The 26,774-nt window shown below is 44.2% G+C and overlaps 1 protein-coding gene across 1 annotated transcript in view; it reads left to right on the top strand.

Annotated features, from left to right (window-relative positions):
• LOC122801624 (signal-regulatory protein beta-2-like) overlaps positions 1 to 26,774 on the top strand; it is a 547,020-nt gene that overhangs the window by 78,464 nt on the left and 441,782 nt on the right. The window contains exon 3 of the mRNA XM_044071104.1: positions 2,443 to 2,484. Within this exon, the coding sequence (XP_043927039.1) occupies positions 2,443 to 2,484 (42 nt within the window). The remainder of the gene's footprint in view (positions 1 to 2,442; positions 2,485 to 26,774) is intronic.

Raw genomic sequence — 26,774 nt, 5'->3', positions numbered from 1 at the left:
TATATATATATATATATATATATATATATATATATATTCTGCACCACCAGATTCAATTTAGGTTTGTAAACACTGTCCAGCTTTAACTATGCTAAAAAGGCCTGGTCTTAACAGGTTCATAATTTTTACTTTTGATGAAAATATTTGCTTTGGACATTGGTACTAACATTATGCATCTGACTGATGCTGACTGATTGGATTAGTCCTGAATGTCCTATTACAGCTCTAGAAATTTACATACATTCAAGCTGGCTTCTTTATTAAACACCCTGTCCAACATCAAATAATGATCAGTTAATTAAGTGTTTTTTTCATGATCAATTGTAATGCAGTCATTAATCCGTTTAAACTCATCTAGAAAAACAGAAACATCAGTCATGCTCCATCAAAGTTCTAATAAGTTCTAGTTCTGTTTTGCTAAAAAGTTCAACTATTTTATGGAATAAATCACTGAATTTAGAAACATTGTTCTGGAAGTTGCCAATCTTGAGACCCTCGGAGTTCTGTTTATATTTCAAGCACTTTTAAAAAAATAAGTTATTCTGTACATACATGACTTCTAGCTAAAAAGTTTGCATTTCATTTCCAATAATTTACCTTTTAGAGACCAATGTAGAGTTTAAATACGTCTTTGGAAAGCTATAAAAAGAAGTCACTATTTTACAGGATTTTGAAGTAAGAGCTTTTATGTTGGTTCTGACCTCACCTCAAATTAACCTCTAGCATTCATATTTTTATGTAAATCCTATGACTCAAGAAGAGTACTAAATTCCCACAACATACAAATATACAGATCTAGTTATTATATCTGATCTCAATGCACTATGTAGTTATATAAAAAGTCCTTATGCTTACTAATAAGCTTACAATTGCAAGCAAACATGGGAAAAATATCTCTTTAAAATTCAAGATGTAGTTGCTCCATTATCTTTGAAGCTGGGATCAGAATCTTATGGTATGTTATTGGTTTGTGTCTATGTATATTTTCTGAAAATATTATGAGAATATGTTAAACAATTTTAGAGATCCAGCTTTGTATAGATACAGAACAACATAGTTCAAAACAGCTAATATTAGGAACAAACCTTTTGGAAATAATCAGCAGTAAAGGGGGTAAAATAAAAATGTAACAGTTAAACTATATGATTCTTCAGTTCACTAAATTAAAGTAAGAGCATGACTTTTTAAACCATGTTCCTTGCTATTGCCATATTATACTGAAGTCTGTGGCCACAATTTCCACTTAAACTGACAGCAGGTGTTGTGGAATCTGGTCCTGCGTTGTCGCCTCACAGTAAGACGATGTCCGGTTTGATTCTCAGCTAGAGCGTCTTCTGCGTGGAGACATGCATGAATGGGCGTACCTTCATTGAAGGTTGTGCGTCAGGGCTGGTAACTCAGCATATAAAAATCAACTACCAATCATTAGCAGACCGGAGTTCCGCTGTGGTGACTCCTAACCGGGAAAAGCTGAAAGACACGAGTAAGCCTGTTTATAGATGAGTATTAGACTGAAGTAAGTCAAGTACACTGAGAGCAACTATTCTGGAATCTGGCCCTACATGTAAGATGAAAATGCTTACTGTATGTGATTAAAGTCTTACTTTTCAGTTTTTTTGATATTTTTTGATATTAACAGAAGTTCAATTGATCTATTTTTCTAAGAAGTGGTTATATTTTTCTAAATTATACTTCCAAACAGAAGGAGAATTTTAACTTTTACAAATATATAAATGCAGTTTCTATCTATTTGTAATAGTAACAAAGTCCACATGAAAATTGGTAAAGGGAAATAAAGGGTTACTAGGAAGTAGGAATTTCACTTACAAGGAGTATAGATGCCTGTGACAGGTAGAGAAGCTTTGAGAAAGACATATACAAAGCATTTCTATTTCTCGGTTAACAGGTGTGTTAGGACAAAACTAAAGGGAAAAAGTTATTTTGAGGAGAGAAAGATATAAAAGTGATGGCAGTTATATAGTAAACATTATATCCAAATACTGCAATGAGGTACTCAGTACAAAAATTGAGATACAGAAATAGACCACTACAATTATAATATGAAGTCCATTCTGATTGTCTAACTTTTTTATTCAAAATATTTGATGAATATATAACAACTTTTCTAGATACTGCATGTTTCAGTTTCTTGATTATTATAAATGGTCATGAAAATATTAGAAAACAGGTAACATAACACACTTCTGTAGCATGGATTACTTCCCAGTTCAGGTTTCACATCTTTATAGATATTGGATAATTTATGCACAATATTTTATTATATTTTATTTAGTAAAATGTAATTTATTAACATATTTTCATTATTTGTGCTCTACAAATTAACTACAAATTCTACTTTCTATGGTTTATATTCAATTAAGTCTACTTTAACTCATATATTCAATTATTTAACATTTTATTTCTATTTTCTATCATTTCAAGATGCCCCTTATTCCACCTTGACAACTGCTTTTAACCAGTCGGGTAAGCATTAATGTCAGTTTTATTTTGTGACTAGTAGTTTGTATATTGATTTATTTGTTGTTATACATCTTCATTCTTTTTAGGAATATGTTAGAATAATTATTTTTTGTTTTAAAATCCCTTCTGCAGAAATTTGAAAACCATTCTGTCTTTCTCCCTCTACATCTTTAGTTTACATCTCTTTCAACACATATACTGGTATTCAGAAATGTCAAGTCCATGGTTCCTGCCAAGTCAACATTGTTTTCTGTATGTGTCTGCCATACTTTCCAATTGTCCAGAGTTTCCTGGAATGTCCAGATATTTGTTAAATATGTTTTGCCTTTTCCTCATATAGTGTTTGGTTTTCTGGCAAATCATTAAGGACTTAAGTCAGAAAATAATGACAGACATTTCAGTTTCAGGCTTCATACCTTTCAGAAAAATAATGCTAATGTAAAACCTGTCAATCAATATTTAAAAAAGTGTCCCTTGCTTTGGTACTTTGTCCCCCATTCTTTATGGCTTTGAACAGATATTTTTACTCTAAGAGGTTGAGATGTATGCACAATGAGCCCTGAGGCCCAGTTTTGTAGGGTCAAGCTCATTTGCACCTCCAGTATTGGGGCTACAGCCATTTTACCATTGTTATTTACATAGGCATCATTGTATTTCAGGGGAAAAGTAAAATCCTTGTTGAGTGTGCAGTTGAAGTTGAATCAGCCCTGTCATTGTGGTCTAGAATCTTTTCTGTTTCTGGGCAGGTATTATTGTCATGTTCTGTTTGATAATGGGAGAATTTTTGTTTTCTTTCTGAAAGATGTTAGAGTGTTAGGCCCTCTGACAGTGCACCACTCAAATATTGCTACATTAAGTATGATAGCTCATTAAAATGAAACAAAAGCTGGATGGAATGTTGGTGCACCTATAGTGCCTGACTTCTGATAAGGAAACCCTGTGAAGTGATGAGACTGAGATAGCTCAGGAAAGTGAGGTACCATCCCTGCAAACAGTGATTTGGGTCACCAGTCAGGCCATGAAAAAGTTGGAGTATCAATCCAACTTTGAAAAACAAGGGCACATTCATACTTTGTGCACAATGCTAGAAACAGTAGTGGCATCTCAAAATAATTTAGAAAATGGAGGAAGGACATAAAATAAAACACAGAAATAGTGAAACTGAGGAAATGTAGGAAAAGTATGGGTCCATTATTTCATTTGGAAGAACGAACACAAAAGTTATGAGTAGATGTTCCATTTCTCAACTGTCAAGTTGTTTGAGCACATTGAGTAGGAAACTATCCCCCGGATTCATGAAGCTCGGCGCATTTCCGGTGTAAATCTTGCACCGGCCGTGCGGCGTAGATGTGGAGTAGATGTGCCATATGCATATTAATGAAGGCGCGCAACTGCCACAGCCACATGCATAGGAAACATGCGCGAGTGCAAGGGGCATATCGAAGTTGCGCAGGGAGGCGTGTCAATGTCGGCTTCCGAGGAGCAACCTAAACTGCTGAATATTGTATTCCGCCAGCAATAGTAATCGTACCTATCAGTGTCCGCGGAGACTGAAATGTATGCAAAGCAGAGTCTCTGCAAACAAAAAATGAAGAGTCAAACACAAATGCACGGTAGGGAATAACGGGTCCCTACCCATGAACAAATGACAGGAAAACCGTGTGCCTGTAGTCCAACGTAGTGATGATAGCTATACCATGTGGAAGTGAAACGTATCAGATGTTAGAGCACCGCCAGTAGGTGCATCCAGTCCAACGGAGAGGGTCACCATCCGACCCATAATATGAGGGAGGGAACATAGCTGTGCAGATGTGTCCATAACAAAATACATGAGGAGAAATGTAGATATAGGTAGTGACCGTATGTCTGAATCATATCCCACAAGCCATGTAATAGTCACATACAAAAGGTATGTCCGTATTTCACATACCAAAAGTGATAGGAAATAGCATACACATGTAAACGAAACAGAAGGAGCATATAAACGAGCCATAACAACACGGACACATGTAGGCCAAAAGGAACAGTATGATCCGTACCGTCGACCAAGATTACCACCTGTCCCACTTTGCGAGTGACAGTCCCTCTGTGGGCAGATGTGTCCTGACACAAACATGTAAAACTGGCAAATGTCCAGAGAATATAGGACATAATTCCTCCGTAGATGTCATGCAATAGTTGCAGTAAACATATTTCACTGGACGTATAATACAATAAGATACCGAAATGCTACAAGACTAAGCTTAGATATAGGCAAGAATTGTAAGTTCTATCTGCCGAACTGACCTTGGGTAAATGTCGGCCTGTAAAATATGCTGTGTTCACCGCAACTGTCACAGTAGGTTTGCCACCCTTACAAATGGCCAAAGTGGGACATGTTTGGTACAGACATCAGACTGTACAGGCCGACACATACCCAAGGCCAGTACAAAGGACTGAACATAACTGTTTTGCCTACAGAAAAGCGTATTCCTGTAGCATTTTAGTTGCTTATTCTGTTTCTCATAACAATCAGGTATTTCAGATACAGAATTAACTGTTTAATGCAACTATCACATAAAATATAAGAAATATGTGTGTCCTAAAATCTCAGGACATTTGCCATGTTGACAATTACATGTCAGGACACAACTGCCCAAAGAGGGACTGGCCCTCGCAAAGTGGGACGGGTGGTAACCCTATGTCACACTGTGGCCAATTGAAAAGGTGGAAACACAACCATTGACTGTGGGGAGGCAATGTCCACAATGGTCGGACATGTGTAAGGAATAGCTTGGACATAGGAAAAGGTGCCATCCTACCAATGAGTAGAACAGGCTGGCAAAATCCGGAAGTCAGCTGTATAATCCGAACGTGTATGTGACACAGTCGAATGGGTAGTATCCGGATACACCAACCAAGTAATGAAAGTGAAGTAAAGGCATGTACCTATGCGCGTGAGGTATAGTATATGGAAAGCAAACATGGCAGGGTAGTCCACACAACCATAAAGGTACCCGACATATGTAGGGTAGTCAATGTGTAACTCTGGCCGTGTCATGGGTCACCAACCAAAGTAGTGCTCTATGGGGTGTGAGCAATTTGCGTGTGAGGGGTGTGTGTTTAATGGTAAATTCCTCAAAGGCAATACATGTGTCGTATGCAGAAAATGTGAACCGGAGGTGGATGAGGGGGCAGCGGGTGAAGTGGGAAGAAACACAACCTCATGTAGAAACAGCTGCAAGACAAGCAGACAGGCCATAATGTAGAACACAATCTCACAAACATATGAATATGGAAATACGCGAGACAAATGTATAGATACGGCACCGTCACATACCCACAGATGGGTCCTGATGGAACTGGCCATAACAAATGCAACACACCTGGATGCATAATAGCCTACCCAGCATACCCTCCACAACACACAACCTGCCACCATACCAGAACGTCCACCAAATCCAGCCGTACTTGGTCCACTGGTTTGTTGCAGGAACAGCTACACACAGTGACCCCTATGCATATGTAGTAGGTATTGTCACCCTAGGCAGTGTCAGGATTGCAAACCATGTATCCCCTGCAGGTAAAACCCCCTGCACGTTTTCGTGCATCCACAAAAATCTTCATTATCCAACATGTTTTCATTTTGATCAATTTTTGGGATATCCCTCATGGGATGACCAACTTGTGTAAATAGTAGAATGGGTATGATGACATGATGTCCAATCCAGTAGATATCTGGACACAAGTCAGAACATGCAGTGGAGGTCCATGACACTGTCCAGCCCTAAGTGGGCATGCATAACCTACCACCCAGGATAAAATACCTTCCCGTGATGCACATGTCCAGACATGAATAGGAGGGAGAATATAATGCACACATTTGCAAAGTGGAAAACAGCATGAGGGCGAGGAAGACACTACATAAACAGATCAACCCTGATCAAGTGTGAGGGACACTGACTGTGTGCAGTCGTGACTGACTATACCTGCCAACCTGTGTGAGCAAGATATCTGGACAGAGCCGTGAATATAAGTGAGACAAAGGTCCAAAATCAGGGACAATCTGTAAACATATCTCTTAGAAACATAGAATTTGATAGAATAACAGTTTGCACATTGGCATTAATGTCTGGAGTATGAAGTCTGAAACCCAACTGTCTGTCAGCACGTTCCGACTGCAGTCTTTAATGCTGAGCTACTGCTGTGCCAGAACATAACAGCGTATTACAGAGGTCTGTGCCATACCACCCAACTGCCCGGATATTTGCAGAATGACTAGGGTCACCACCTGTCCCACTTTGCGAGTAACACCCACTCTGTAGGCAGTTGTGTCCTGTGAAATAAATCAACACATAGCAAATGTCCCGAGAGTTTATTCCCTAATTTAGTTTAATAGTCGCATAAAACAGTTATTATGTATGAATCTTCAATATGTTATGTGAAGTAGCATAAGCAATTCAAATGTTACTAGAATAAGCTATTATATGTACAAAAAGGTTAAAGTTCAGTACTATGCATGGCTGTAGGTATGATTTGTCCTGGAAAATCTGACATCTCTACAGAACATGTCCCACATTGGGCAGTCGAAAAGGTGGCAACCCTAAGAATGACCATAGGATCCCCCCCATAGTGTTGGTGTGTGCCTCTGATAATCTGCACCAGTGTGGTAAATAGCTGAGGATTGACGTCACTAAATAATGAGAAATATCCTGAGTATAAGACTCCACAACCTGCACAACAGTCATGCTAATGCAAAACCTAGCATTCTATCAACGTTCTAAGCTTGTAAGAGCAACCGTTAAAATGTGTCCCTAATTGTCCCACCATCGTGTAGGTTTTGAGCAGGTTCGGTGCTCTAAGAGGTTGAGAGGTATATTCTGTACAAATTTACAGGAACAGCCCTCACACTTGTGCAATGTACAACTGCATACCTGTAGTCACTTCATGTCCAAAAATAATAATCCCCATATGACTGTATACAGGTAATAGTCAAATGTGAATGGAAACACCCCCTCATCGTGGAGTATGGACTATAACAACCACACCCATAATATGTAATGCCAACAGAATAAGCTTCTGACAGGTGCCCAAACACCTGTGTCTATAAACACAGGTAAAACTTCAAAATAGGGAGATAATCCCTGTCCATATGCTTCGTCTGACATTTGACCTCGGCCAGGGAAGTTCCGTTCACCAGGTGGACAAGCCTAAACCCAGATCATTACATGAACACCCTGACAATCAAAGACCTGTATGTGGCTGGACTATATGCCTTGGTGTTCTGCATATCCTCGGAGAGATTAACAATGCAGCCGTAGTCCAGTCCACAGCAGTAGGCAATAGGGAATGTGTAATATGTAGTACCGCCTTTTTCCCAGCAGGAGAATGGATGCCTGTGTCGTAGGTGAAGCGGTGAGGCGTATGTTGCTGTAGCTAAGTACTATGGGTATGCATATCAATGAGGGAGAACACCAATAGAATAGTGGTCCCGGTATCCGGCCAACATGAATGAAGTCCCGGTTGACCTATGACCACTGCACATATAACCTGAAACTGTAATGAAAGCATTCGTGCAGTACACACATTTAAATATGTAAAGGTGAACGTGTGTTTCGCAGTAGTCCATAAACTGGAATACAGATATGTAACTGTTACGGTCAGAATTATGAATGTTCACGGAAGCATAATTAACTATAAAACACATGTAACCCACAATAAGGATATGCAAGTGCGCCTGCGCGTGTGTAATCCGCTCACAGAATAGAAAATTAATGGTGTTTTCCCCACGTTCTATGTACATGGCTCATACCTGTTAAACCCATAAAGTACGAAATCGGACAAAGCCATGACAATAACTGGTACAAATAGGGACAATCCCCAGATATTGCCCTAACTAACATAAAAAGTGGATAGAATAACAGGTGGGTCACTAGCATGGATTCTCTGAAGGGTATGAAGTCATAACCTGAAATGTTTGTCATTATTTACCAACGTCAGTCTTTAATGATATGCCACTAACTTGCCAGATAGACACAAGGTTATGAAAAACGGACCAAAGATAAGAGGCAAACAGCTGTACATGCAGCAGAAATCTGTACAGTTGAAAGGTATGATATGGAGATATATATACACATATATCCACAGACATAATCCACAGCAAATTACGAGATGAGGAATGTACAGGCATATGTATATATGTACATATATAAATCTATACACACACGATACATGAATAGATATATACACAACAAATGTATGACCCTGTACATATAACACATGTATATAAATAGGTCATGGTATAGCTAATATGGATAGACAGACAGACATGCATGAAAGGAGAATACACTGATGGTTTCTGAACCATTGCACGGAAAGTACCAGTGTGACAGGGCCTGCAAGTTCTACACGTTAAACATGAATATAGGTGTCCTTTGCAGGACCCCAAAAATTGATCCAGTACGAAGTGTCAACCGTCATTGATGCAAAAGAAGTCACACCTGCAACTATGATATAGGTGTACATGCAAGAGTAGCAGGTGCAAAGGTAATAACACATGGGTCGATTGAATGTATGACGTACGAGCTGATATCCGCAGAGTGGGGAGTGCTCAGAAGTGTCCCACACTTTATTATCGCTCACATTAAACATGTTTAATGGGTACTGTGGAGGTGTGTCAGGTATGGGAATCATGGGTATGCAGAATTGGGCCAAGGTGTTGGTTGGCACAGATCCATTAGGTACGCCCCATGGGAGTGATCAATATACCTATGTGGGTATAGCACACACCTACATTCTCCAAAACGGTGCAACCCATCTACTGGATATTGTGTAAACCATTGGGTGAAGAAGTAGGGACCTATATCAGTGTCATGTAGGCAATTATCATGGAAGGACACGCGTACGACCAAGATGGTAACCATACCTGCCAGAATGTCAGAATAAGACAGCTGGACTAAGGCATAGTCCACGACAGACAAATAGGGACTATATTAAATATACCTCGGACAAAGTCAGACCATTGATAGAATAATTGCATAGTCAGGAATACGAATGTTATGAGAGTTAGTAATCATGAAATAGAAATGTCAGTCATGATTACCTAACCACACAATCAGTCATGGCTTGCCAGCAATCTACCAGAAAGGCACATTATCATGACAAATGTAACAGAATCATAGGTCAAACCCCAGGGCGTATACCCATAATGTGTACAGGTGAGAGGTATGAAGGTAACCCGTCCTAATGAAATGTACAGAACTAGTGATACTAGGTGGACAGGTGAGAAGAAAGATGTCAGGACAAATGACAAAACATGTACAAGTCATAAGCATGTTTGTCCACAAATGTGAATTACAATGTATGGCCTGTGAAAGTCAATGTGCAAGGTTAATAGACTCAAAAGACATGTGTCCCTCAGGGTGTCATGCAGTATCACCGATACAGTGTCCAGTCCTCCATACTCGTACGTGAGCTCTGCCACTGATGGAAAGCGCAAATACACATAAGGTACATGATGGAATAATTAGTGTGGATAAGCACCTGTTGGCCTGTGTGAGGAATATAACCCACTGGGTGGGTGTGTCCCGCAATAGGAATGTAATGGTAACTGGCCTGTGATGGTGCCATGTATTGTGTGTATTGATGTAAGGAAATAGATGTCCAGTATCAGAAACATACCTCGCAACTGTACGAATGTGCAGATGTATGCCTCATATGTGTGGTGTGTTCCTCTCACAATCTGTACCTGTCAGCCAAATACCTGAGAACTGACATCATTACATAATGATAAACATATGTGTTTAAGACCCCAAATCCCTCAGAAAGGTTGTACTAATGCAAAACCTATAATACTGTCAACTATCTATGTGTGTAAGAGCAATATGTAGAATCTGCCCCTATCTGTCCCCCCATCATGTTAGGCTTTGTACAGATGTTTTGCACTAGGAGGGTGATAGGTATGATCTGAAACAGATACATGTCTGAGGAAACAGCATTATCGACTGCAAGATAACTCAGAAGATATGAAAAGCGCTGCAGTAGGATGTTCATCCGCAGGTATGTGCTGACATGTCAAATGACACAGCAGTCTATAGGAAGTCACCTTTACCAACGATGACAGTGGAACATACCCACAGCCATGCATACACCACAAATAGACATAGCACACTGCAAAGCCTAGGCCATGATACATGAAGCCTCCGGCGTGTATGGATTGAGTGAGAGTACAGCAAGGAAAGATGACTGCCAGGCTATTCAGCAAACACCTGCAGGGGCGTGCAAGACCGCCCGTAACACGAACATTGCACGGACAATGTTGGGATTTGCAACATACCCCATTTGCATGTGTAAGCTATGCAAATGATGTAATGATAGGGTTGTCACCTTTCCAAATGCCCAAAGTGGGACATGTGTGCTACAAACATCAGATTTTGCAGGGCAAAACATACCCACAGCCAGTAGAAAGGACAGAACTTCAGTGTTTTGCCTGAATAAAAGTCTATTCTTGTAGCATTTTAGTTCCTTATTCTGTTTCTTATAACATTTAGGTGTTTCAGATACAGAATAACTGTTTTATGCAACTATGACATAAAATATAGAAAATAATTTTGTCCTAAAATCTCAGGACATTTGCCATTTACTCACATTTTTGCAGGATACTGCCCAAAGAGGGACTGTCCCTTGCAAAGTGTGACAGGTGGTAACCCTACGTAATTATGCGATACATGAAACAGTAAGCTGTCCATGCACGAGCAGTGTTATGTGCAGAAATGTACCCGGATGTTATGCGACTAACGTTTTGCACATTGCTAAATGGAGCAATGACAGCTGCAAATACAGTATGAATACAGTCGAAGAAGCATGCCAATGTCCAAGTCCAAGGCCAGTGGCGGCTTTGTCCATTGGATATCAATGAATCAGTAGGTGTCCTCCCCCGATCCCTGGTGTGGAAGCATAGCGCAGTGCCACGAGAACGGGCTGTGCCTCAAAACAAGACATATGGATAATATACATACTAAATGTAGGTTTAGTTAGATGTAAGTACGCCATGCAGATGAATGGCAAGCTGGAGACAACATGGCTACTGCGTACTGGTACTTATGTGTGGAAGCGCTCTGTCAGAGATGTAACGAAGCATTTGTAGGCAGTGTGAGGCAAGTGAGGCTGAGGATAGTGAATCACAACATGTCATGCCATATGGGCCAAGCCTCTACCATGTAGTGTAGGTTAAGGGGACTATTAGAGTAGAAGATAGGTGACAACATGAGTGTGTATGTACAAAACACTGTAACCTCATCGGATCAGTGTCACATGTGTGCTGTCAGTACTCAGTGGAAGAGACATGTCATGAGCTATCCTAGGGAACGTCAGGAGACTGACGGTGTACGCCATGGATACCACCGATGTGACCTGCAAACCTGCCCACAGTGTGTCTGCGCCAGTAAGCCCAAGTAAGTATGTGTGCGCACGTGTTAGCCTGTGTGCGCGTGTGGAAGAACGAGTAAGCTAGTGTACGAATGTTGAAGCCCATGTAATGTCGTGTATGCGTTTGTAAGCATGTATACATGTGTACTACACACATCACACACATACTGCACACACAGACACACATGCTGCCAATACTACACACATCAGTGAAATGGCACATGGATGGAGACTACATCATCAGAAGTAACAGTGCTGTAAACTATGCTACAGTGATGGTCATAGCTGCAATGCATCATGCCTGCTGAAGTACACCTGGAAGTAACACACTGTGTGTTAACAGCATGCTAACATCAATACAGTGGAATAAAGCCACCATGTGCAGCAGCACCAGGTTAGTCAGATCCTGCATCAATGTTACACATCACAGGTGGTGGCACAGGTGACATCATATGCACAGGGTGTGGTGTTAACATGTCCAGAGCTGTCATAGAGCCATCCAATGCACACGCAGGTGTGTGTGTGTGAGGGACAATGGTTATTGCATGGCCCAATGGTGGTGAAATGGGTGTGTGTATGTGATAGCCGTAGCTGTTTGTGGTAAGTGTGTGTGTCTGCATATACACAGGTACAGCATGTGTCAGCCATATACAGGAGGTTGTGGGATAGTCACAGACCGTACCTGCCAGGCTGTAGAGATCCCCATTACTGGCCATGGACACCCCACCATGCATCCAACACAACTCAGTCCTGCATCTGTCAATGTCTACACATACAGCCCTGGGATCTGTACCACAACCTGTGGATAAATGTGCTTCTGTAATGTTAACCTGAGGTGCATAGAATTGACAGTTACTACAGATGGATATGAGGCATACTCACACTCCAGTGTAATATCCACTGCTGACTGTTGCCGAGATCTGCATACGACCAGTCAAAGGTGCTGCACTAACATTGTTTCCAATGCTCGTGTAATACCCAGCAACACAATAACCGGTCTCTACACATGTATAACCCACGATCACTACAGCACACAGTATGTGCACTATCACAGAGCCATAGCAGATGTACATACATCCATGGTGCTCACGTACAGACAATGCAGCAGAGTCAAGAGTGATAATCCCAACATACATATCTATATACAATATACATTATATATATATATATATATATATATATATATATATATATATATATATATATATATATATATATATATATATATATATATATACAGATATATATATATATATATATATATATATATATATATATATATATGTATATATATATATATATATATATATATATATATATATATATATATATGTAGATAGATACACACACACACACACACACACACACACACACATACACACACACATACACACGTGGCAGGGTTGGAAGCAGAGCATAAACGTAAGCACCGTACCACACGACAGCATCACACAGTTACAAAACGCGCTACCGTGATCAGTGGATCACATGATTCACACAGGCACACGTCTAGCCTGCAGACAGCAACATCAAAGGCAAAGACACTGCACGGATGTTATGGAGAGTGAATACTGTAAAAGCAATCTACTGTTGTCATGCAGCTGGAAACACACACACACACACTTGGCAGGTCTGGGAGTTGAACATACACCTAACTACCCTAACACACTACAGCATGACGCATTTACAGAACGCGCAACCGAGATTACTAAGCACAGCAGTCCCAGAGGCAGTCATCTAGGTGCATGTCATCATCCGCAAAGGCAAAGACATCGATAGCAAACTGCTGTGGTGTGCAGCATCTAAAAGCAAGACTGCGTCCCCAGGTGGACGGGAGCATGCGCGCAAACACACACACACACTTGGCAGGGCTGGGAGTCGAACATACACCTAACTACCCTAACACACTACAGCATGACGCATTTACAGAACGCACTACTGAGATTACTAAGCACAGCAGTCTCAGAGGCAGTCATCTAGGTGCGTGTCATCATCCGCAAAGGCAAAGACATTGGTAGCAAACTGCTGTGGTGTGCGGCATCTAAAAGCAAGACTGCGTCCCCAGGCAGACGGGAGCATGCGCTCAAACACACACACACACTTGGCAGGTTTGGGAGTCGAACATGCACCTAACTACCCTAACACACTACAGCATGATGCATTTACAGAACGTGCTACCGAGATTACTAAGCACAGCAGTCCCAGAGGCAGTCATCTAGGTGCGTGTCATCATCCGCAAAGGCAAAGACATCGGTAGCAAACTGCTGTGGTGTGCGGCGTCTAAAAGCATAATTGCGTCCCTAGGCGGACGGGAGCATGCACGCAAACACACACACTTGGCAGGGCTGGGAGTTGAACATACACCTAACTACCCTAACACACTACAGCATGACGCATTTACAGAACGCGCTACCGAGATTACTTAACACAGCACTCCCAGAGGCATATGTCTAGATGGGTGACATCATCCGCAAAGACAAAGACGCCGATAGGGAATGTATGTGGTGTGAGGCATCTAAAAGCATTACTGTGTCCCCAGGCAGCTGCAAACACACACACACACACAAACACACACTTGACTGGGAGTCGAACATACACCTAACTACCTTACCACACTACAGCATTATGCATTTACAGAACGTGCTACCAAGATTACTGAGCACAGCACTCCCAGAGGCATACTTCTAGGTGGGTGACATCATCCGCAAAGGCAAGGATGCCGATAGGGAATGTATAGAGAGTGAGCAGTCTGAAAGCATATTACTGTCCCAAGGTGGACATAGACAAACACACGGCAGTGGTGTGATCGGGGCAACCAAATATCTACGGAGCACTACAACAACACTACATAGATACGGGACGTGCCACAGACAGTACACCCTTCAAGACAGCAACCAGTGTGTTCAATGTAGGCATCCATCGTGACATTGGAAATGGACATCTGTTGCCTGGATGACCACCAGCACTATACAGGATGTCAATGGCCATGGCCACATGCTTAGTATCATACGTCTGTTTGGAATGTACTGTGTGTCCATCTACACAATGGCGTACTGGGCATGCTCACACACTTAGCAGTTGCAAAGGGCCGTCTTGCATGCACATGGATTCTAATCACGGAAGGGCGCAGTTTGGAATGTACTGTGTGTCCAGCTACACAATGGCATACTGGGCATGCTCACACACTTAGCAGTTGCAAAGGGCTGTCTTGCATGCACACGGATTCTAATCACAGAAGGGCACAGTATGGTATTACTGTCCCCAAGTACATGAAGGCCACTCACATGTATTGACCAGTACACACTCAGGAGCTATCATAGTTGTCGCAGGTATAGATCACAGAGGTACACACCACAATCTACAATGTAGCCGTCACACATCACCATGTCATTGGACCGGCAATACACAGCCATACATTAACACAACACCATGTGACTCATGACCAGTGGACTGTACATAGGTCTACAGCAACTGTGCAGACTACACATGTACCAACAGGGTTCCATCATGGTTTATGCATTATAATGATACCACTATACATAACCAGGTCGACTCTACACATACCAGGGGCCCTGGGTCTTACACAGCTGTAACAGATGACTGTCGCTGTACACCAACGAACACACGTTTGGCTATGTCATACATGTAATTGCAGTGGTTATGTGCATGGACCAAACACACAGCACATATGTGCATAGCATAGCTTCTGCTGTCCACTGTGCAGACAAGTGGCTACAGCAATCATATGTACACAAATGGAAGGTGGGTCCATGGCTGTTGAATGCTAACACTACATGAGGTAGCAATGTTGACCAAGGACACATTCCCTCTGTACTAGTTACCCATGACACCCATCATATCATACAACAGTCCATGTGTTATGTATGTCAACACACATGTCCACCAATTGCAATACATACAAACATGGCTACATGACAGGCATGTAGGACCAACACACATGTGCAATCTGTAGTGTGCATGCAGCTACCATGCATGTACAGTAGCTGATGTAAGTAACTCATCTGTGCCTAACTACAACATGCAGCTGCAATGCAGCCCCATAATTGACACCTGTATGTGGTGACATACTGACAGTACGGTAGGATGTACAGCAGGTATGGATGGATGTGTGTACATAAAGTGGTGATGCACCTGTGTAGATGGATGTTTGCCAGGGATGGCTCACAGGTGTGTCACATGCCATCCAACCATGACATGTGCAAACAGTAGGCTATGTTACCGTAACCTGATGGGGGAGACATAACACCTACACAGCGGTCAGGTGTCACCGACAGTATGTCACTTGACACCTGTAACACTTACATCCTCCCGTGTGCATATAGCAGCACAATTGCCGAAGGTAGCGTTGGTACACATAATGCAGCCAATACTGCTGCATGTCTGTCAGATGTATCATCATATAGCAGGTGTATCATTCACAGTACTGCCATGTGTGTTTGCTTGTGTGACCATATATGCCACATATGGTGTGGAATACAACCCAATTGTCACACACCCCTGTACACTGTTGTAGAGATCTGTACATACTGCAGTGTGGAAAGCATGACGTAGGCAGGTGTGGTGTGTGTATCACACACATCAGCTATCCAAATGTGTACGACATTTGTGGTCTCCACAGTGTGTGTGTGTGTATGTAGGTATGTATGGCTGTCTGGTGCATGGAGTGAGGGTGTATGCTACCATACAGAACACACAGGATCCCTAACCCCTCATGGTGATACAGTCCACTACCCTGTTGATGCCATCAGTCTCAGCCACACTGGCTACCTGTACATGTACTTTCTCTGTGTCACATTGTGTGGGTGCACAGTACTGTGAGGGTGATGACCACATAGGCAAGGGTCCTCACCTCAACAGTATGGGGTGTGCATTATAGTGTTGTTGACCCCATTAGTGTGAGCATGTTCCTGTAATGTGACAGGGTATTATTGCTACACAGTGAGGTCTCATGCTATCAAGTGGCCTCTAACATTTTCATTGGCAAGACCGCTGTGTACAACCCCTGCACCATGTCAACATACCTGTGATGTGACCTGGTATGGATGTCACGTCTCTAGCCACTGTAGCCTATTAAACTGCCCACATGCTTCTGGATCAGTATATGTGTGGACATCTGTGGTATGTTAGACTTTCAGACAGTCTATGTTTAGCATGCTGATATTGCCATATGTGCCTGTGAGTACTCCACAGTTACACATGGGAGACTGCAAACAGTGCTACCTGTAGGCACATGCAAGTAGACCATAAGGAGGGAACCAGGGCATCATTACCAACATACTGTTACTGTTGTTACCATGACACATACTGTGAACATATCACAATGCATGCTAAACCTGTACTACATGGTATGTCTGGTGCGTGTCAACAGTACACAACTAATGTAATATACATGTCTCTCACTATTCTCACACAACTATTGTAATATACACTTCTCTCACTATTCTTACACAACTAATGTAAATTACACTTCTCACTATTCTGTTCACCCTGTGCATCAGACCATTTGAGCATGTCCCTGCACTGATGGTGTGGATGACAGGGATGCGGCACAGGCTTCATCATATGCACAGGGTGATAATGTTTGCCAGGTGCATAGGCTGCACCAATGGATGACATCATGTGTGTGGGTAAAGGCCAGTGATATGATTGGACATGTCTGTTCAGTATGCATGTGGTTGTTGTTGTGCCCTACAGATGTCTTTGCTGTGTGCGTGTATATGTGTACACAGTTCTGCCTTTTGTGAGGCCTACACGGGGTATGATTGACAGCTCCAGATTGTACAGACCAGGTTGTACAGCTCACTGTGTCCGGCCACGGCCACGTGACCTGTGCCTGCCAGGGGTTGCACGGGCACTACGAGGCGGAGGTACGGATGGGCTACTGTCCGACGACACATGTCCACTGGAAATGTGTCCCCGCTGGGAACATCCAGAGCCACGTTCACGTGGCCTGCTGTGTCCTGGTGTGGACAGCACAGCACCAGCTGCACTGCCACTGCTACCGGCACTATGGGAGCGGGCATGTGAGGTGGCACGCTCATGTTGACCTGCACTAGGTGGTGTGGCTGGCCTATGTCCACGTGGCCTATGCCTCACTCCTACCAGATGCTCCAGCACAGACAGCTCACGCTCGCGGATTGCCATGCCACGGTCAAGGATTCCAACCATGTCACCCAATCGCCTGTCAAGAAAATCAGCAATCTGCTGTTGAGCATTTGCCAATGCCTGGATGTTGTTATTTAGGGTACGGATAGCAGCCCTCTGCAGCCTCTGCCCATCCCTGGTGTGCCGTTCAGCACGTGCCTGTGCCATCATTACAGTCTGGAACATGCGTCTGGTGATACCAGCTGCTGCGCTCTGTCCTGCGGGTGCATGTCTGCCAGAGGTCCTCCTACGAGCAGCACCGGCCACATGCCTGTGTGGCACATCTGCAGTCATTACACTGACACCATGGTGTGTAGACACACCTTCTGTAGCCACCACACATTCCTGTTCCACGCTAACAGACACTGACTGTCCTTCCTCTATGGCCACTGGTGATGCGGTATGTGTTGGGAGCAGAACTGTGTGCGGGGAAGAGGGGGACATAGCTGGGATGGCAACCATTGGCACAGATTCAGCCCCTGACAACCCTGCCTGTACCTCATGCATATGTTCATCACTGCTAGTATCTGTGGGGACACTAACATCAGATGGACCGCAGGAGGGTAACGCACCTACATCACCTGTGAATGCAAAGAAAGACTCTAAATTACAATAGACACAGACACACACACACACACACACACACACACACACACACACACACACACACACACACACACACACACACACACACACACACACACACACACACAGACACACACACACACACACACACACACAGACACACCATGCATGTGATTTGACAAATGGCATGCAGCATGCCTGTGGTACAGCAGAGGGCATGCAGCTCAGACATTAATAGTGTTGGTAAGCATACCTCCCTGGGGTGCACACTACAGCAAGCAGGTGTCATATCAGTAGCCATGCAGTTCACACAATCATGGTAGTATGCATGCATCCCCGTGATACACCATGTGGACCAGAACAGGATCACAGTACACATGGCTGATGTGACCTTGACATGTACTCTGCTGACGTGTGCATTAACATGCATACATGTCTGACACAATGATGTCCTGACACATGTACAGCATCATAATGGGCATCATAGTGTGATGTTGTCTGTATGCCCTACAGATAGACTGCATGTTTAACAAATGTGCATGAGCATGGAAGGGTAGTGTGAGCCGTCTACATTGCTATACAGTGGGAAGTACAGACACTGTGCAAGTGCATGGCATCTTGAGGCATCTATATTGCTGTACAATGCATAATATGTACACATTGCATAGCCATAACTGCATGCATACCCATGACATAACTGTGGATTGTGACCCACGATGCTGAGGTGTATACACACCAAACCATGCTGTGTCAAGTGACAGGTCACTGGAGGCCTACAGCTGACACCCCTGCACAACAACTACAGGGTCTTAGCTGCCTGGCAACCATGTCCACACATAGCAGACATGTCAATTCACCATTTCCCACATGACATTGGTGTACCACACACACATGAGGTGCACAGCTAACGGTGATGTCCTACAGCAGCAAGGGAAATGTATAGTATCTGTAGCCTGATGTGGTGTCAATGTCTGTGGAAGCTGTACAGGTGACTACTGTCATGCTATGACACAGTCGTGATGTGCAACTGATTTTCTATGGTAGACTTCAGTGACACCTCCACTAGCTGTGCACAGGCTGTTAGGATGTCCACTGTACCAATTCAACTGTATAATCAGTCAACTAAGGCTATAGGTGGACCATGTGTGGACAATGTGCAACAGGGTGTATACACATCACATCTACTGTGTGGCTATGCATCTCTGCTCAGCCCCCATGGCCATGTGTGCACATGTGTTGGCCAAATGTGTGTGATGGCCATCTATCTCACATGTCTGTGTTGTCCCATATGACATACACCCATAGATGTCAGATATGTCACCATCCACAGGGCTATGCAGACAACGGGTTGTATGTTTGGTATGTGGGGTATGGGTCGTGGGATAGTGTGACAATATTGCAGCCAGAACACTACATGCCTGGGACATGTCAGATGGCACACAATGTGTGCACCCAATGCAGGGGCATACAACACAATGGTGACATCTGTGGGCTGCCCATATCACAGCTCACTGTGTGGTACTGTTTGTACCACACATGTTGTTCCAATGCATACTACATATGCCTCCATTGTAGAACACCTCCACCGTTGTATGCACAGCTGACCACACATGTAGCATTGACAAATACTGTGGTTTTAAGTTGGTCTATCATTACATTTGTATATATTGCACATGGGTGTCCTGTGTGAATGATGGGTGCTGCGACCTGTATATTGTGACTGGAACGAACATCAAGTGTGCAAGTGTTAACTGGCCACATGGCAAATAGATCTATGCTTTAACATGCCTGATACTGATGACAGTCTTACCTGCAACGGACTCATGTCTGTGCGGCATGCCAGAGGTACCTGTATAGGGGTGACACAGCAGTATGAACATTATCCATGACTGTATGACAGCCACAGGGTGCACTGTGCATGTTAACACATTCGCCTGTATAATAGCATATAGTATGCACATGTGTGCAAACACAGGGTAGCATACTGTAGTATGCAGCTTGTGTGTCCACATACCTTGCATATGTTGTTACTTTACATAATGTACAGTGACACATGCAACTAAATGGGATATAATAGCCATATGTGCAGTACTGACTTACCAGGCAACTCCAGGCTCATTGGTTGGGAGACACCCACCTCCACGATGGCAGCTACAGTTTCTGGATGCTGTTCTGAGGGTGTCCCCAGACTGGCCAGTAGCTCCTCGGTATGTGTGAGTGGGGGCTGGGTTACAGTGTCTGCGCACCTGCTGGTAGGTGCGGTTATGGCCACCCACATTGTTCACCCTCCTGTGAAGATCCTGCCACAGGTCATCCCGCTGCTGGGCATGCTGTGGCACATGGCTGAACAACACCTCGTAGTTCTCATGGAGGTACGGGATGAGGACATCATCCTCCTGGCGGCTGTATGCCGGAAGGCGTGTACGAGGCATTATCTGTAAGACATAATGATGGTGACAGGTCACAGTTTCAGAGATGTACAGACATACTGCTGCAGATACATTTCTATGACATCTAGTACATCTGCACAGTTATCTTTGCAAATCATCATGACACGGACACGACTGATGTGTTTGTGTCACACACATGTAACACCTGTTGTGCATTGGATATCATCACCAGATATGTGTGTCACCTCATTACAGTGTTCATACTCCATGTGAATGATGTCTTGATGTGGGCATGTCTATTTGCCTGCACTGGTGTTCTTACCTATCTGCACATGCCTGGATGTGTCCATGGTAATGCTGTTGACCTTGATGCTGTGTATATGTCACATATCAACACAGACACAGCCTTAATGGACTTGAGCAGTGACAATGCACACATACGCATGGAAACCTGTACATGCATGTGTTTTGCCATATACATCTACACAGCACTGTACAGCTGTTCAACATCCTGCCACGGATTGCCTGTGTTGCACATGTGGTAGACATGGGACAATGGTTAGTCGGACGTCATTCGCAGGGATGCTTATGAACCATAGCATGTATGGGCAAGGTGTCCTAGCTGTGACAGACAGCCATTGTGTCACCGCGAGGTGCATCAGTGTTACATTACTGATCCAGACAGTTGATACTACATCTACCATGCGGCCATCACACCATGTATGACTGGGATGACATGTGCAGCTTTGATGGACAGGGTTGCATGGTTTGGCGGGAGTATGTCACATGTATGGCACAGGGATCTGTCCAGCATGTGGCAATCCTAGTATTCGGAAGGTGGATGTCCATGACATGTATCGTACAGATCAGGATATGGACATGTAGCATGTCCATCATCATGGTGTAGCAGATGTCTTTATGCAAGGTAGACAGCATGCTGCATAGTGGAGGTGAGGATTGTGAAGGCTGGTATCGCCCATATACACATGGCCATTACCCCTTAAAGGTGATATGTGATCCAATATTTGTCACCCCAGTACTGTATATGCCTGTCCAATGATCTCCGTGCTCATGGATGGCACCCTGTCATGACATGTGTACCTCGTATGACTACCTAAGAGGCCTGGAGATGTCACCAAGTCAGGGAGGTGTACTGCACAGCACCATCCCTTACACAGTGTCCATAATGATGACCACAGCCTAGGTGGTAGTTAATGTGTACAGGGATGTTCACCTAGTGGTGACAATGCTGATATCATCCATCAGAATGTGCACATATGCCACACACCTCACCCACACAGCCCATTCCGTATGTTGTTCACAACACTGACACAGCTATTCCTCATAGGTCATGGCCATTCACATCCTTACATACACAGATGCCTAACATTTGTCTGTGTGGTATGGGCTACAATGAGGGTGGAGTACAACACATTAACCCTGTTCTATTGTAGCTGGCACTGGTGTGATATGCACATGTCACTGTGGCACCATTTGTAGTTGTGAGTTTGTCAACAGGCCACTGGTAGAACACTCCTGTGACATACAAAGGTATTTGTAATCAAACATCCGTACTGTCTTGTACATCTGTACTGCTAACATCTACAGTGATAATGGTTCATGGACATGCACACCATACTCAGCAGGGTTATAGTGTGGTGTCACACATTATGACTGTCGTCACCACTTGTAGGTTGATATTATCCAACACCCTATCTGTATTTTATGGTCATGCTACGCACTTGTACAGAACTTGTGAGCATGTCATGAGCTACTGATTAATATAGCACCCATTCCACACCATTCCCCACAGGTACACTGGCTGCGCTACAATTTCCAGCTTGCTTATTGTACAACAACTGTTGTACACACGTAACTGACATATCCTGTGAGACATGGTTGTATATACAGACATGTCCAACTGTCACGTACCAGTGGTATTGCCTGTCTATAAGATGGATATGTCATACATGTGGCAATGGAGCAATTGTCTCATGTACACATTCAATGCTCACCTCCCGACATACCACACTATAGCTTGTGGGGGATGCACATATGCAGCCCTGCTGGGGGTAATGCTGTCACCAACCCTGACTGCACCTGACAGTCATGTGGGGATGTATAACATTCGCAACACACAACACTCATCACATAGTCTCACATGATCTCCACCACAGGGCACACATACAACGACAACGTGTGCAGTACCTCTCCATACTCTGTGTAGGCACCAGAGGAAGCCCCCATACGGAACACAACATCACCAACTTATAGCCCACAGACTCATGTGTGCCCATCACATACAGCCAATAGCGTGTTATAACATACACAACACACCAGTCATAGGTGACTCTGTAGGCGGTCACACTGCAGTTCTACACAGCAGGCTACACAAGGCGATAGTCGCTTACATCTTGCTGTCGGGTAACTGGTTCTGCAACATGATCTATGGACCCATGCCACACCTCACCAGGTACACTGTGACTTGTCATTCTCCATGTTAGTGTGACTGCCCTGAGATGCCACTTCACAGACTACATGTGTAGGGACATGCAATAGCTTGCCAGTCTTGTAGGCCCTGAAGGTGTGGGCCAAGCCCTGGGGAGCATTATGCATTCATCCAGACCCGATACCTCTGTACAATGCCTGACTGTGTCGCTTCAGCAGTTGCCTATGCTTCTGCTGTCATTCTGCAGGCATCTGGTATCTGTCCGCTTTGACTGACCTGGTCAAACACAATGCTTTGGCACAGATGACCTGCACCTGTCAGCCCTGGGAGTACAGCTCACATGCAAGGCTCTTGCTGCTTCTATACTGCCTGTCTTGCACAGTTTCCAATAACAGTCACCGGCAGAACGGGAACTGGCAAGCTCGACATGTGGTCATGTGACACAATGCTTGCATCTTCCTCTGTGATGCAAGCAGGCAAGGCACACCTTAGAATGCACCACTCCAATATCTGCAGTGACTGGGACCTGCCTCTCGTCTCTGCAGAGCACACCTGCAATGACAGGTTATAGACAGTCCATACCTTTCAGGCACATACCTGGACTGGCACACCCACAGCTGAGGTGTTCCCACATCCCACTATGTTGTACACACATCCTGGCTAGTTACTTAGCACAATGCATCAGAGGTGCTCCACATGCAACTAACTGTGTCCGGAACCACTATACACATTGTAACAAGCTACAGATTCCACTACATACCCCACAGTTACCAGACCTCATTTGTTGGTGTACTGGACAGTAGGGCTCAGACAGCTACTACTGATGTGTGACTGACAGTAACCCACAATTAACTGGGATAGCCACTCATGTACTGACACATCCATGAGTCATAACCTCCACTCGGCTGGATAAACCCATACACACCACCTCCAAGACCAACATTAACCTTGACATGAACACTACCAACATGTGACTGGTGTTCCACACCTGTGGTCATCCTCTCATTGGTGGATTCCGAACATATGCTAATCAACCTTGTTAGCCACATCCCGGCACCACACCCTTCACGGCATACACAGTACATGAGTACTACAACACCTACTACAGACGTCTTATGACAGTGGTTGTTAATGTCATGACACCCGTGCAGATGGACATTGCACATACAAATGCTGCAACACACCCCAGTGCACTTCAGTAGCATGTACACAACTGCATGGATCATGCTATGCCACACAGAGCCATGATGGTACACACCAGATAACAGACGCCACTCCATTGGTCAAGTTCCATGGACATAATGTACAACAACAGGTGGCGGCTGTTGCACAGTGGTGTACAATCCCATGGGTGGGGTAGCTCACTGGTCAGCCTCGGTAGGGCCATGGGATCCCTCATCACATACTCCATGACTAGCTACGTAAACATTACTGCGACACATTCCAGGGTGTACCACAAGGAATTATGGTGGTATGTCAGTAGTCACTGGCAATACCCACATCTGCTGTCACATACAACAGTCACTCAGGAACATTACAGACCCAGGTAATGTTGGCAACATGCTGGTGGATGGATTCAATGCTAACATTACACCCTCTCACTCACTACAGGGCCACAATCCATGCAGGAACATTGCGGTGTCCCTGCAGTCACACCTACACAGTACTAACCTGCACTCTATATGTCCTGGGACACTGGCCCCATGTCACCTTCCTAAGTCCCAGGCCATGATGTCCACAAACCTCTGAACGACATGTCTCCCCACTAGGCCACCATATTCAGTAATATCCTTGTATCAGACATTGTGGCCCCTGAAGGGCACACAGCAACATTCATCACACTCCACACAGGTAGCACCACAGTGCATGAGTGGGACTGTAGTCCTACATACCTGACTGAACTGTTCTGCACGGCTATGGAGCACATCATCAAGGACGTCATTCACAGAGACATTGTTGGTCTCTGGTCCTTTGATGCCACCCGGGTTGGACTTGTTAGGGCCAGAGCATGGCCCCTACACCTGGTGGACTCCTTTCATACAGTTACCAGGGTAGTTGATGATGGTGCGGGAGTCCACACATCCTAGATTGTCCTCTCATTGCCTCTCAGCACCGTTCTCCATTCTGGTATTGGCAACATACACATCCACCTGCACATCGTACCCTATGTCTCAGGATGTTATGCAACGTGGCTCATGGACAGGACACACAATGAGGGTAGCATAACATAGTACCTACTGCATTTCAGTTACATTTGGCATATCACAGTCCTCAGTCATAGGGCCCCTCATGTTCAGTATATGCTTCCCTGAGGTACAGGCTAGCACAGAGGGACTTTCCCTGCCTATCTTTACAAACCCCTGCATACAAAGTGCCATGATTGATCCACCAGCTGATACTGACTCCATCCATATGGGTGTCACTGTGACAGATACCTGATATGAATATCATGGCCTCAAGCTGCATGACACAAGGTCCATGGACATCACCTTTGCATTACACTATTCACCCACTATCACATAGGTGGAAGTCCCCTACATACGTGTCACATTGTACATGTTTGTAGTACACACGTCACACCCACTACTGTGATTACCGTATTGTCACTGTGGCATGGACATCCATCTACATGGCCACACTTATCTGTACTGGGTGTGTAGCTGCTACATAGCCACCCATTGTTCCTCTGAACTCAAGACTTCTACACACATTCAAGGGTACACCACCCCATTTAGGGTGTACCTTACACAACAGCTACAGCTTTACATACCACAACATTAACATGCCATGAAGTTTATTGAGCTCTGACAGCTAAGGTATGCGGCTGAACTATGGACACCACTACTGTACACATTTGCATACTACATACTCAGGGGTGAGCTCTGCTGAGCAGACAGGGCCCATGTCCACAACAATATTAATGGATATACTCCACATACGCGACATAGGCAGATGCCACTGTGAGCAACATGCTCATGGATATGTGCACACACGCAACAATGAGTGGGATGTGCTTGAGGGTTACATTCCCAAACCGGACACTCACCATGCTTTGGAACATGACTCCTATGTACAGCACGCAGGGACACTCAGTAGCACTGTTCATGTGATACCTCCCTTGGTGTTTGGGACACACATGTACGCCAGGGATCACTGCAGTGGCTGTACTGTGCAGATGTGCAGGTAACACATGGCTCTGCTGATCACAGGACACTACCCTAGAGAGGTGCCACTGGTGTGAACGCTGTGGTTGTGCTTACACATGGACTTACCAGACTGCATAGTACCCCACTATGAAC

This window comes from Protopterus annectens, chromosome 5.part0 (genome assembly GCF_019279795.1).
Source record: "Protopterus annectens isolate FY-2018-M chromosome 5.part0, PAN1.0, whole genome shotgun sequence".
Taxonomy (NCBI): Eukaryota; Metazoa; Chordata; order Ceratodontiformes; family Protopteridae; genus Protopterus; species Protopterus annectens.
This window is presented reverse-complemented; position numbering and strand designations above follow the sequence as displayed.